This window comes from Alosa sapidissima, chromosome 8, assembly GCF_018492685.1.
Source record: "Alosa sapidissima isolate fAloSap1 chromosome 8, fAloSap1.pri, whole genome shotgun sequence".
Taxonomy (NCBI): domain Eukaryota; kingdom Metazoa; phylum Chordata; class Actinopteri; order Clupeiformes; family Clupeidae; genus Alosa; species Alosa sapidissima.
The window spans coordinates 31,089,498-31,104,943 of record NC_055964.1 but is presented as its reverse complement, the minus strand read 5'-3'; the positions used below and the strand labels follow the sequence as shown (position 1 = coordinate 31,104,943).

General features: G+C 41.1%; 1 protein-coding gene across 3 annotated transcripts in view; it reads left to right on the top strand.

The window, feature by feature from the left end:
* Window positions 1–6,485: 6,485 nt before the first annotated feature.
* Window positions 6,486–15,446, top strand: part of LOC121714956 (tripartite motif-containing protein 16-like) — a 964,796-nt gene continuing 955,835 nt past the window's right edge. Inside the window, exons 1-6 of one of the 3 annotated variants that reach the window (XM_042100223.1) lie at window positions 6,487–7,147; window positions 7,782–7,877; window positions 8,914–9,147; window positions 9,570–9,726; window positions 10,427–10,483; window positions 14,724–15,446. The exon at window positions 14,724–15,446 is cut by the window's right edge and continues 150 nt beyond it. In XM_042100223.1, coding sequence (XP_041956157.1) covers window positions 6,554–7,147; window positions 7,782–7,877; window positions 8,914–9,147; window positions 9,570–9,726; window positions 10,427–10,483; window positions 14,724–15,235 — 1,650 coding nt within the window. In that variant the 5' untranslated portion in view covers window positions 6,487–6,553 and the 3' untranslated portion in view covers window positions 15,236–15,446. Of the gene's footprint in view, window positions 7,148–7,781; window positions 7,878–8,913; window positions 9,148–9,569; window positions 9,727–10,426; window positions 10,484–14,723 lie in introns of all 3 variants that reach the window. The other 2 variants (XM_042100222.1, XM_042100224.1) reach the window with 2 other exon arrangements.

Below are 15,446 nucleotides of genomic sequence, written 5' to 3'. Positions count from 1 at the left end.
CCACCAACATTCTTCACTACATGGACTAAGATGATTGCAAATTTCATTTGGAATGATAAAAAACATAGAATCAACTTTAAGCTATTAACACAGCCAAAAGAGAAAGGAGGTTTAGGGATTCCACATATACAAAACTATTTTTTTGCGACACAAATGTTAACAATAATGAAATGGATGAGCAGTAGTACTGAAACAAGATGGATTCATATTGAGAAAGAGCTGACAAATGGAGTAATTGGAACTCTGCCTTTTCTAGGAAAAGAGACACAAAAACAATACATACAGTTTAGGAACAGCATGTTGGAGAGGATGTGGTGAAGGTAAGGCAAATCACACTCACATTTTTTTCTCATGTCCGGTAATAAGGTCCTTTTGGGAAGAGGTAGGAAGAGCTATTTCACACATCTTTGATTTAAAAGAACCCCTCACATTAGAAAACTTTTTAGGCATTGGCATAAAATCTAAGATTAAAACAAAGTACTGCAAACTTTCTAATATCCTGAGACTAACGGCACTTAAGCAACTCACAAGGCTATGGAAACAACCAAAACAACCTGTAATACTTACATGGTACAATACAATAGAAAAAGTTTTGGAAATGGAGAAAATGATATTAAAAACTAGAAACTGTTCAGAAATATCGAATAAAACGTATCCAGAACTTATACTTAACAAAATAAATAACTACTTTGAAAATATATGTGTATAACAGACCTGCCTCTACAATGACACTCATACAGGCGCACACTCATGCACACATTCATACACTTATATGCATACATACATACATGAACACAGGTAAGCCAATTCACTTATGTTTATTATTAAGTATGCTTGCAAAGCAGCACACTTACTGTTCTTCTTAAGTTTTATTATTATTATTTTTCCCGTCTCCCTAATTTTTTGTCAGCCCTAGCGCCTAGGCCCTTTGAGACAGAGACACCGTTCCAACTTTAAAACGTCCGGTCAGTACAGGTGTAAGTTGGTCGCGAAGATGACGTCAGGTGGGCGTGCCATTCGTCCGCCATATTGGATTGAACAGAAAGCGAAACTAAATTTTCACAGGTCACAAATTTGGTCTGAACGCCACGAAACTTGACGTACATTATCCTTGGACCAAGCCTCACAAATGTTAGTGGAAGGATTTTTGATTTTCGAAAGCGTTTGCCCGTCACAGCCAAACGAAATCGGCGGCGAAGCTCCGAAACTGGAAGTCGTCCATATCTCAGGAACACTGTCACATATCGATACCAAATTTTGTATATGAACTGGGGACTCCAGTGTGAGGGTGCATAGGTACAAAAAAAAAAAAAGAAATATTCCAAAAGTTTCCATCATTTGGCAAACCACCCACAGGTATTTGGTAACTCACACCATTCACCACAATGCATTCCATGAATGCACAATGTCTCAGAGCAGACACAATGTCCCCAGGCAGCCTTGCCCAATCATGAAATCCTTGTTCTGCCATGGGATAGTATGGACTTACTGAACTGAAATAGCAAGGAGAACAGTAGCTATATATAGCTTACATAATAGAGTTGTTTTCACATTGACGGTATTCAAATTAAATTTTTCATTATTGTTACATATCATGATGGGAGAGTATTATTAAAAATGTTACAAGTATGCAAATGCATATGTTTAAGGGCATTTAGGTTTTACTGGGTTGTTTTGTTGTAAAGACATGCAAGGCATTCTGGGCCGTAATGAACAGTGGTCGGCAGCACTCCATAGGCTACGTATTAATATGAATAGGTGTTTCTGTAAACCTAGGGATAATAAACAGCTATCTCTGTTACAAAAACGAGCTGGTAATCGCTCATTGAAGAGGGTACTATGATAAAAAGATTGTTTTCCTAAAAGCATGGAGTTGACGAAAGAATAAACAATCAATGTCACGTTAATGTTAAATAGCCTAGAACTATCTGAACGCTAGGTGGCAACGTTGTATTACATTTCACTAGTGTAGCCTACTTGAAATACGGTGTGAGATTCCCAAGTAAGGAAGGTGCAAATATTATGTAATTTATCATGGGAAATTATTGGAAATGTTATTTCTTGTTTATTCTAATTGCAAACCACACACATCCATTCGGAATCACACGTACACATTTAATACTGAACGACTATCATTTCGTTTATTTGATGTTGCCTTAGCAACACAGCCTTCAGAGCAAAGATTCTAGAACAGGGCGTCAGAGAGACACGTTTTGAGTTTGTGGCCAAGAACCTAAAATATCGGTTTCCATGTGCTGGATGGTGTGCGTCCTTTATGAAAGTAAGTGTTTTATACAGTTAACGTTACAGACATAATGAGTCATGTTGTAGTGGTCAACATAAATGTGCCCCTTCTGTTATTAGAATGCTAAGCGGAGAAGCATGCTAAGCAGAGATTTAGTATCATTAATTTCTTGTGTGGCTAGCTATAGGGAGGAGCATAGACATAATATACATAGACGCCGCATCGACCGCTGCTCCCTACTAGCGCTGACGAGATTTGGAGCCGCCATCTTGGACCGGTCATCCACTCCACTCAGTGTAATCTGTTTGGCCGGTGCAATGAGCTGTCAGCACACTTAATTAATCATATCTCACTGAATACCGAACAGATTTTCACGCGGTTTTTTTTGCTGCAAAGGTCATACATGTAGCTATGATACAGGCCACATTGTTCGAAAATACAAAATACAACCAATAGTACGGTAATGTTAAATCTTACTTGTGAAAAGTAAATCCCCCGAGTATGGTCCGCCGATTTGAGCAGGAACATGCTGCACAGTGCTGTCATCTTGTGTTTTCTGCTGCAACGCAATGAGGAGTATGACAGGTCCAAGATGGCGGCCGCATTTCTTGTTTCCAGCAGCCAATGCGGCGTCTATGTATATTATGTCTATGGGGAGGAGGAGATGTAGTGCTATGTTGCTAATTGGGATTTATGTTGTTTAGCTTAATGCCATGGTCATTTGATATGAGATGCTTGCACTCGTAACTTCGTCACGTGTAACTTTAGGACTGCTATTTTTTTTCCAGCATTGGCTGCTGGAAACAAGAAATGCGGCCGCCATCTTGGACCTGTCATACTCTTCACGAAGCACTTTAGCCCTAAAAGTAGCACCTACGTCTGTGACGGCTTAAAAGAAGTGGCAAGGACTCCTAACGCGATGTTTTGAAATGCGTCTACTATTGTCTACAGGAGCTTCCAATTGCGAGGGAACTTGCATTGTAGGCATAACTAAGGGATGCAATAACACCACCAACAACCAAAACTAGCCTACTCATTGTCAACATGTACATGAAATGTAACGTTTCATGTGGATCAAATTAAAATGTTTTCTTTGCAAACGTAAGCATAGGCATATGGTGACAGATTAATTTATTAATGCTGCTGTGTGAATCACGGTAAGCGCGAATGAAGTGGCCACTTCTTAATGGGACCCACTGTATGGAAGTGGGATAAGTAAAATAGAGATGTTTTAAATAAGATAAGGTTAATCAGAATTCTACTATATGCCCGCTTGACAACGGCAGAGATAGAACTGGCCTTTGGCCATAGCAACCATCCATTTAGAACGACTGGCCTTCATAGCAACCAAAGATCTGAGCTGTGTTGCAATGTGAGGCAAAGTATAGAAAGGTGATGAAACATACAGAGACAGGTCAAGAAATATAGTGCAATGTAGACAGTAGTATACAGTTGATTTACAGACGGTGGTTTAGAGTAATATGAAGTATTCCTTTATTCTGAGATAGGCTACATCAATAGGCTCTCAAAACAACCCCAGGCTCACAAAACAATCCCAAACAGACATACGGTCTTTATAGAGCAAATCCATATAGATTATTTGTCAAATAAACCAGTAAAACATAATTTGTGGGATGGAATATATAACATTCACACTCATAGCTCATATTTTTTTTTAAATAAATCAGTGAAAAAGTATCCTGACAAACAAGTAGCTTTTTAATGCCTTGGTCATATTTCATAATTTCAATTCCTCTGTAGGTTACCTGATAGCCCAGTTTGAGAGGCGCAAGACACGTGACATTATTTATTTTTGCAGCCAATCACTGCTGTCATTTTATTTTATTGATTTGATCTCAGTCATAGAAGCTAAATTTCGAAGGCAGGCCAAAGGTAAAATCCAACGAATCACATTCAACCCGCAAGCCAATAGTTGAATAGCCCTCTCCTAGAGCTTTTGGGATATTGCCACTGCTCCAACACTGAAAGGCACCGTTACAATGCCTGGATCAAGCCAGGTTCAGCATAGCGTATGCCACTGTCTGCTCACGTTGCTGACCGGACCAGGGCAAGCACACTTTCGCAGTTCCTGCCGGAAATGCAGTCTAGTTTAATTACTTATGTCTTGTATTTATGTCTTTGTCTTTGTCATTTGTTGGGGATGTTTGTTTTTGTTGTTGTGATGTTCCTCCTTTTTCTTTTTTTTTTCTTTTTTTTTTCTGTCAATGTAATGTCTGTCAATGATTGTCCGTCAATGTTATGTTTTTTGTGTTTTGTTTCTGTTGGTGATTGTTTATTTTTTGAAGGACAAAATATAAAAATGTTAAATAGTAGTGCAGTAGAAGACCTGACATAATGATTTGATTGTAAATGAAAGCACTACATTTAAATGAAGTAATAAAAAAAAAAACATGTTTACTCATTCTGCAAACACACCAAAGACATTTGAATAATTATAAATGTATATATCATAACTAGACACCTTAAAGACCATGCAAAAATATTTGTCCTATGTTTATTTTAACATACTTTAAAAACCTTTTATTTGGGAGCTGTGAGGCCGTCATCCTCTTCTCAAGGTGCAACCAGGAAGTAAACAGCTTTGGTCATGTGACAATTTACTCAAAACATTTGACACTGCACACATTTCATTGAAACACTCTATTGTTTCAATATTTACTGAAAGAGTATTGGGATATTCCCCAGTTACAGTTTTAGAGGCTTATAAGTACATTTTTTTTTCGGTCACAATTGTGAATGTGTAGTATCCATGCATTTTGAATGAGGACATTCTGAAATTGTTGCTTTATTTTGCAGTGCTTGCAGTTATGAAATGGAATTCTTTGACAGTTTTGAAGTTTCTCAGTCAATTTCATCATACATGAAAACTGTGGTGCTTCCTCATGAACAATGAGGTTTTTTTTACTCTTAGGTTAGAGCAATTAACCAATAATTGTAATAACCCAGATTTATTGATCATATCAGCCATGCAGAATTACATGGCAATCTTTGTCAATGACAAATGTGTTTTGGCCCTGATCTGCGTTGCATAGCCATAGACACACCCCTAAATGCACGGAAGTCTTTCCCAAGCACATGCCCCCAAGTACACCTCGCTGCAGCCTGCGGGAAGGCGAGGCTTGACATCAAGCCCCGCCCACATCCAACTCAGCCATGTTTTCTTTGCCTACGTCACTCCCCATACGCTTTGGCTTTACTTCCGACAGCACGGTAGCGAATTATATAGTATATTGTTTCATATTAGATGATAGAAACTGATGATGTAGGCTAAACACAAATTACATTTCATGCAACCACAGTGAATTTTTCATGTAGGCCTAGGCTAGTTACTGTAATTGGGTTCGTGTACTTTTTCGTTCATTTGATTTCCGGTTTTGAAACAATAACATGCACATTCAAAAAGATGGTCATTTTAAATATTGATGACAATGTGTTCAAACGTAAAACGAGCCATATTTCATTTCATTTAGCCCTCAAAAGTAGAATGGTGTGTTGTTTCATTATCATGGACTATCAGTTTAACAGCAAGAATTCTCCATTACAACCAAATGTCGGCTACAAAGGGGCGATTTTGCTTTATTAACAGGTGAACTAGAAGCATGCATTGTGTAACGTTAACCGGTCAGATCAAGCTAGACATATCCTCATCTCAAATATAGGCTACTGCCCAGCAAGCAGCTATTGGACCACCGGTAGATAGGCTACTTGTCAGCAACCCGCGATGGTAACGTTAGGCCACCGGCAGTCCACCGTATAAATGAATAAAGAAAAGGTGGTCAAAGCTGCGGCTCGTTAGCCCAGCGGACCGCGGTAGAACCGATGTGTAAAAACTCAGTGGGCCGCCGCCAGCCTCTTGCCATCTGGGTGGTTAACTTTGCTGGCTAGCTAGCCCGCTAGCTAGTTCCTATCTGACGAACGAGTAGTGTGACAATGGAAATGTTCGAGTTGTTGCACTGGTTTGAATCCACAGTTTACGTGTTGAATTACACAATAACACGTTTTTTGCAGTAAGTTGCTGGTTTGTAGAATGTAGCACTAGCAGCTCGCTCAGTCTCGTTGCGAGTTCTGGCTCTCTCTACTGACTGCCTCCCTCTCGCCGCCAGCAATTTTAAACTGTGTGACGTAATACAAAAAAACATGGCTGACTTGGATGTGGGCTGGGCTTGATGTCAGGCTGCAGCGAGATGCTCAGCACATGACTGCGCCAACAAGTTCAGAGGAAACGAAACTGAAAGTAACCTAGAGAGTGGATTCAGAGGTTCGCAGTGTTTATCGTACTCGGGAAGAATGGCAGGGGCGATATCAATTAACCAGGAGGACCTTTTTATCTGTCCGATTTGTTTGGATCTACTGAAGGATCCAGTGTCTCTTAACTGTGGACACAATTACTGCACGGGCTGCATTAAGGGCTGCTGGGATCAGGAAGATCAGAAGGGAGTTTACAGCTGCCCACAATGCAGACAGACTTTCACTCCAAGACCTGTTTTGAACAAAAATAGCGTTTTTGCCGAGCTTGTGGAACAGTTCAGGAAGACCAGAATTCAAGGTAGGCCTACTGCTTCTCCTCAGTGTTTTGCTGGACCTGGAGATGTGGAGTGTGACAGCTGCACCGGGAGAAAATTAAAAGCCGTCAAGTCCTGCCTAGTGTGTTTGTTGTCGTACTGTGAGACTCATCTCCAGCGCCATTATGAACTCTCAGGGAAAAGACACAACGTGGTTGATGTCACAGGTCAGCTACAGGACAATATCTGTGCTCAACACCAGAGGCTTCTGGAGGTATTTTGTCGCACAGATCAGAGTTGCGTCTGTGTGCTATGTCTGGTAGATGAACACAAAGGCCATGACACGGTCTCAGCTGCATCTGAGAGGACGGAGAAACAGGTAAGCACCGGGAGGGAGTTCAGCTGCGGATATTTTTATACTTATATAAAAACGCTCCACACCATTGACAATTTAACAAATATAATACATAATTCCTGCGAAACTGCATTTTTGATAGCCTATATTGGCCTATGTATTTAGTCCTTTCGTTTCCACAAAAATCACCAAAAGTCATAATTTAAGGGGTTATTTTTCAAATGTTTTTCCTTTGGAGACTGGGGGGGGGGGGGGTATTTTCTATCACAATAGAGCCCATCATTTTTAGTGGTAGTAGTTTGTTTTTTTAACACATCTCTATGTTCAGATTGGGACACACGCATTGCATCAAGTTATATTAGCGGTAAATTATGTTATTAAATGTTTCTTTCAGAAGCAGAGCTACACAGAATAGTGTGCCGAACTCTTAGTTATTACTGATCCCATCTGCTCCTTAGTGCCAAGTAAAGATGAACACAGTCGGGCTCATGATTGGACACGTGGTATCTCTCATCAGTCCCAATAAAGACACTATTTGCTCAGTGGTTTCCACAAATCCTGTAAACGAAGCGGGCATCTTTATGACATGTGAGGAATTAAATATATAGTGTAAGCACTATGTAGGAATGTGTTGTCTGGTATTGTCACTGTCATTTAGAAGGAGATGGAGGAGACAAAGAGGAAACTCCAGCAGAGACTCCAGAAGAGAGAGAAGGAGCTGCTGGAGCTGAGGAAGGCTGTGGAGACTCTCAAGGTGAGTACTGTATTTTTGTGGCCCGTTGGAGGAGACGGCTCGAGTAGACCTCATCCAGGCTTGGGAGTGGGGATCCAACGATCCACTGAGCCGTCTTGGTGACTTTGTTCAGTCGTCTCCTCTCTGCTGCAGTGCAGCTGGCGTACCACACTGTGCATCAAACAGTGAGGACACTCTCTATTGTGCAGTGGTAGAAGTTCCTCAGCAAAGGTGGAGGGAGTTTGCTTCTCCTCAGCGTTCTCAGGAAGAAGAGACGCTGCTGGGCTTTTTTGATGATGTGGTGTTCACAGTCCAGCTCACCATTAAGAATTTAGAGGCTGTTTAAGTTCTGATTTTAGTGGACAATTCGGTTGTAACATTTCAATAGCAATCACCAACACCACCCTAACTTATGGAGACGCCTTTTATAGTTACCGTATTGCACATCTGAAATCTCTCTGATTAAGACAAAAAAACATTTTGTTTTTCGCCAGTTAATGAACTTTTGAAAAGATATGCTTCCACTGGCTACACCAGACGAGAAAACTTTTTTTCTCTTACTGCGTGTGAGCAGCATGTATGTGCTCCGCTTCCGTTGTTGTTTAAAGATTAAAGCTCAAATTTAACCCAGCTACAATTTGTAAGGTACCGAACCCTGGAGGGGTCATTGGATATATCCAGAAAACGTGCACTCATTTTACTACATTGTGTGCTCATTTTACTAAATTGTGCACACATTTTACTAAGGTCGTGCGCACACAGGCACCGTGTTGGATAGCTAGAGCCTACGGGTTTTAGCTCACTTGCTAGTGTGCTCAACTCCCATTCCAAGGTGCTACAAGTTGAGGGTTCAAGTCAATATGCAGAGCTGAGCCGTGCGATCAACACAACGCAGGTCACACTCAGTCAGGGCTCTCACCCAGTCAGCCAAAGAGTAGTCTGCAAAACTGAGTCACTTTCCAGTTCCTCTGAGCCACACTGTGGGTAACAGGCTGTGTGGAGGAGCTGAGTGAGGGCTGCTTTAGATGGACCCTCCTCTTTGTGTGTCTCCTAACAGGGCTCTGCACAGACAGCAGTGGAGGACAGTGAGAGGATCTTCACTGAGATGATCCGCTCCATTGAGAGAAGGCGCTCTGAGGTGACAGAGCTGATCAGAGCTCAGGAGAAGGCTGAGATGAGTCGGGCTGAAGGACTCCTGAAGCAACTGGAGCAGGAGATTGCTGAGCTGAAGAGGAGAGATGCTGAGCTGGAGCAGCTTTCACACACAGACGATCACATCCATTTCCTCAAGGTAACTGTAGTGTAGATAGATTGTTAGCAAGTGTTTAATTTCCAAAGTCATAAAATCCTTGTTGGAATATACTAATTCAATTGACATACAGTATACAACATAAAGTGTCTGTTTTCAATTGAATGTTCTTGCATTCAGTGCCAAAACTCTGCAATATACAACCTTAGATGTGCATTAGATCAGGCGTCTTCAACATTTCTCAGACCAAGGACACCTTGCTTGATAGAAACCTTGTAGCACTTGTATGCAGGACAACTTATTTTACATGAGTAGACAGTAATGGCGACAATGCTAATCCATTAAAATAACAATTTTGGACAATTTTGGAGATCATATATTTATAGATCAGATATAATTATGTTTCTATCCATTAATCTCTCTCTCTCTCTCTCTCTCTCTCTCTCTCTCTCTTTCTTTTGTAGAATTTTCAGTCAGTCAGCCCTCAACCTCAGTCTAAAGACTTATTCAGCACCTCTGTCAGTCAAAGCTGGTCTGAGGCTGTGAAGAAATCTGTCTCCACACTGAAGGGGCAACTGGAGGATTTCTTCAAGCAGGAAGTCATGAAGATCTCTGCAGCAGGTTCGTTATATAGATATTCAGTAGAAAAGGAGAAAAGGTCACATAAAATAATGAAGTTTATACAAAGTGCAGTCTTTTATACTTTTCTGTTATAGGTTGTTATACGTTGCTAAAGGTATATGAGTTGTTCAGTCAAGCACTCTGAGAAACTATAAAAAGAATTGATTGAAGCCTGCTCCTATACCTGTGCATAGTGATATTCATGCCGTCATGTTGGTCAATGTGATGATTCATTAATCAGGCAAAGTGACAAATGCTTACTCGTGTTATGTGTGAACAGATATTTTGGTCATTCAATGTGTAATATACCAACTTAATTGACCCATTTGCTCTGCAGTTAGTTGGGTTAAGGAATTGATTCAAATGGTTACATTTCATTAGAATCATCATTTAGCTGACGCTCTCATCCAGAGACACTCACCCGCAGTGAATTAACTACAGGAACTGCTGAAGCAACTTGGGGTTAGGTGCACTGCTCAGAGGCACAATGATTGCAGCCCCTGGGATCAAACTCACAACCTTTAGGTGTTCCATTTGGAAGCCCATATCCCAAACCACTAGACCAGCGGCCCCCACATCTGAAGGTCTTCTGAACCTGCTCTTCCCATCCTGATGAAGATCAGTGATGCTTGGATGAGTGCATCTCCATCTTCACGTTAGTTCTAGTTTGGTTAGTTATAATGCATCTCTTCTTTCTCAGTGTCTGATGTCCAGGCTGTTTTTACTGAGCCAGTAACCAGAGAGGAGTTCTTAAAGTGTAAGTTGGTCTGGTCTACAAACACTGAGACAAACATGTACACACACAGTCATTCATTCAAGTGTTTGTGGAATTACACACACACACACACACACAGACACAAACATAGAAAACATAGAAATACACATAGTAAGATGCGCAAACCCACAAAGAAACACACATTAAATACACCCACACAAACATACACTGCCTTATCATAATCTGACATACACACTATCATAATCTCACATATACACTTTCATAATCTCATATACACAGTATCATAATCTCTCATACACACTATCATAATCTCATATATACAGTATCATAATCTCACATAAACACTATCATAATCTTACATACAGTATACACCACTATACTCACACACAAATACTACTATATTCCATTTACATGTTTGTATGAGAGAGTATGCTAGAGCATATAGTTGGGTATGTGAGAAAGTTTACTAGTGTGTGTGAGAGCATATAGTTGGGTATGTGAGAAAGTTTACTAGTGTGTGTGAGAGCATATGGTTGGGTATGTGAGAGAGTTTACTAGTGTGTGTGAGAGCATATAGTTGGGTATGTGAGAGAGTTTACTAGTGTGTGTAATGGTCCGTTCATGCCATCTGGGAATATCAGATTAGGTTGTTTTTCCAAATGTGAGTGTTCTTATGCTTTGCCGTCGGAATGTGTGAAAAACATGGATGCCACAACAAAGGTTCAAACATATGTTTACTAATCTTAAACAAACAACTGTATTCGCTTACAAATATGGTGTAAGACGCTTGTGAAATAAGGATATACAGCTCTCAAGTGACAAAAACAGCAAATTCCCAAGTTCACATTAAAACTGTTGGTAACACTTTCTTAACTCTATTAGTAACAGTTCTTAACACACTCATAGCAGCTGTCATAAACTTCACATAAAGCATTCATGACTGTTTCATGACACATGACTCAACATTCATACCAAACCGTTCATAAATGTGGAAGACAGAACGACGACAACTTGTCAAAATAAAAGTCCATCAATCGCAAAGCAGCATTGCCGTTTTTGTTCCAAACCTCTTACCTGACCATGTCACATCTGAGTCAATGGGCTAGTCCAGTGCAAAAAGACAGGTCAAGCAAATGGTCAAGCAAATAATTTTTGTTTCATAAAAATGTATTTGTTTTATGATTTAACCTTTGCAGAAAATTTCTCATCTTTTGCTACTGGGAATGTCCAACCATTCCAGGTTACACAAATACAAGTCAGCTAAATGCAGGCTAGTTTACCCCCCAGTGTTAAACTCTGAGATGATTGTAAGTGATTACAAATACTTCACAACTTGTAAAGTGACATTCGATGTAGACTTCATAAGATATTCATGAAATATTTACAAAAACGGCAATGCTGCTTTGTGATTGATGGACTTTTATTTTGACATGGTTCTGTCTTCCACATTCATGAAAGGTTTGGTATGAATGTTGAGTCATGTCTCATGAAACAGTCATGAATGCTTTATGTGCAGTTTATGACAACTGCTATGAATGTGTTATGAACTCACCCGTCAAGTAAAGTGTTACCAAACTGTTGGACATGAAAGTCCACATGGACTACAAACAAACTACAACGAGACGACAAAAGTGACGACGAGCCCCCAACTGGGCAGCTCAGGTAGCAACATCTTTCCCCAGTTTCCCACCTCTTATAGACCTCAACAGTCCCGCCCCTCCTCCGAGAGAGCTTAGTTTCCAGTAGTTTCTCATTCATTTCTCCAATCAACATCTGAGAAAATCTGTATATATAAAGAGTTTTAGATCATGCCTTAGGGTAACCAGCTATTTTCCCAGGTGATGTCCCATTGAGATATTCAAATCTCTTTTACAAGGGAGCCCTGGGGAAACAGATACACAAGTTACACAGAAACATTGATGACAAGACAGACTAATAAGGACAGAATAACATAGAAGAAAGACATGAGGACTAGACAGACCAAAAAAACAGCGACACAAGCCAGTGACACAACAAACAAAACAGATTTACAGTACATGTAAAAACAATATAAGAATCAAATAAAGGGGTCATTTGAAGCATGATTCCAGCTAGTAACGAGACGACAGGTGTCTCAAAACAAGGTTGATGCCCTATTACCTTTTGACCTCAATATGAGCATGTACAATCACTTAGATAGATAGATACTTTATTGATCCCCAGGGGAAATTCATAGTCAAATATTCTTAGTCATTCTTAGTCATTCTTTGTCATGTCATAGCTGGTTTTAAGTCTACCATGGACGGTTATGATTTTATGGCTTATACTCCAGTTGCCAATGGAGAAATTGTATTGTATTCTTACTTCCGGAATAGGCTGTGGGCGGGACTGTTGCGGTCTATTCCCACATGACGTGACGATGATGTTTTCACTGGGAATTGTTTTCCCCCCATGCACAAAGAGAGTTTGATTGAAACAAAAGGAGTTTAATTTCTCAGTTCCTGATTGGGTGATGAAGAAGAAGCAGGCCCGTCACTTCTCTCTTGCTAGCCAATTAAAATCAAGTAAGGGGAGGGACCTACAGTACACTGTCAACAATGGTAGTGGCCAATGGGGCAGGCGAACGTTCGGAGAGCGTAGACACTATGGGTGGCTCTGAGGCTAGGAGGAGACCACTTCCAGCTAGCATTCCATTCAACCCCATTCATTTTGGCGTCACTTTGACATCATATACAAATAAATGAAAATATAAAGCTCATAGGTTCTTAAAGTTAATCAAAATAAGGATTGCAAAGATTTGCAAAGTATTCAATGGAGCAGCTTCTCCTTGGGCTTCTGCGGTCGAAGACTGTAGCTTCCTGCTCCGGCCACACCCTCCAGGTAGCATCACCTACCTATATAGGTTGAAGGCCCAGAGGGAGATGACTCAGAAAGACAGTGGCATAAGTGATTTTGGGTCCTACACGTCCGGCCCCTAAATGTTTTAGGCTTAGCATAAAACAATTACTACTTTTAATATTAAAGGAGCCAATATACTGTTTATAAAGTATAAAGGAAGACATACATTACATACATGGTCGTTGACCAGGTCATTAATGTGGCTCTTCTAACAGGCAGAGTTTAGTAATTAGACATGGATGTGATCGCATGCTCTATGTACTTCCTTGCCTATACCTAATTGTACAGTGTCCTTGGGTACCTTAAAAGGCGCTTTTCTAAATTAAATTCATTATTATTATATTATTATTAGTAGTAATTGTACGCTTTAGGTAGCCCATCTTGGTTTTAAGTTTTACTGACCGGACCAATCCACTGGAATCAGGCTTTGTCTCCAGGATTCTTGGCAGAGGCCATGACGATCTAGGAGAGATAGGGTCAACAATCACCACGATGTCCCCAACGTTGATGTTTCCTCTCACCTTGGACCACTTCTGCCGTTCTTGCATTAGCGTCAGATATTCTTCTGTCCAGCGTCTCCAGAACAAGTCCGCCAAATACTGAACTTGTTTCCACCGGTGCCTGGTATACAAGTCGGCTTTGGAAAACTCACCAGGAAGGAGTACAGGTTGGGAGTTAAGTAGGAGAATGTGGTTCGGGGTAAAAGGGTTCCAAATCAAAAGGATCAGAGGATGTAGTGGTGATTGGGCGGTTGTTAAGGATGGCCTCAACCTCACAAAATAGTGTCTGAAGACCTTCGTCAGGTAGCATCACCTGCCTATAGAGGTTGAAGGCCCAGCCACTAGAGGGACATGACTCAGAAAGACAGGGACATCAGTGATTTTGGCTCCATACAGTACACACACAAATGCACATGCACACACACACACACACACACACACACACGCAAATGCACATGCACACACACACACACACACACATACACATGTACGCATAGAAATACACACAGTAAAATGCACAATCACACAAAGAAACATACATTAAATACACCCACACACAACACACACACACACACACACACACACACACACACACACACACACAGACACACAACCATACACAAACACACACACACACACACACACGCGCGCACACACACACACACACACACAGTGTAATGGCAAGTGTACTGTAGCCTCGTTGTAGCCGCCAGGTGAATAAGGCGAATGACACTAAGAAACATGCACGTGCACACACACACACACAGACACACACAGACACACACAGACACACACACACACACACACACACACACACACACACACACTGTGTAATACTCAAACACAAGTCTAAGTTCACCCTGTTCTCTCTTCTCCTCCATCAGACTCCTGTCACTTCACACTGGATCCCAACACAGCATACAGAAACCTCCATCTGTCTGAGGGGAACAGGAGGGTGGAGTGGAGAGCTGAGCTCCAGTCATATCCTGATCATCCAGAGAGATTTGATGGGAATCAGGTGCTGTGTAGAGAGGGTGTGTCTGGACGCTGCTACTGGGAGGTGGAGTGGAGTGGGAGGGTTGATATAGCAGTCTCATATAAAAGCATCAGCAGGAAAGGACGGGGTGATGAGTGTTTGTTTGGAGGTAATGATCAGTCCTGGAGTCTGGAACTCTCCAGCTACAGCTCCTCTTTCTATCACAATAATAAAGAGACTAAACTCCCTCTAGTGGCCAGATCCAGAATAGGAGTGTATGTGGATCACAGGGCAGGAACTCTGGCCTTCTACAGCATCTCTGACACAATGACCCTCCTGCACAGAGTCCAGACCACATTCACTCACTCACTCTACCCTGGGTTTTATATAGGCACTGGATCATCAGTGAAGCTGTTGTGACCCACACTGTATACAGCAGGACAGACATGTAAAGACCCCAGATACAGATAGATGCTGCTATCACATCCACACACACACACACGCAAACAAACACACACACACACACACAAACACACACACTCTGTATACAGCAGGATAGAAATGTAAAGACCCTAGATACAGATAGATGCTGACCAGATATTAGATCAGACATGTGTCTGATGGTGGGCAT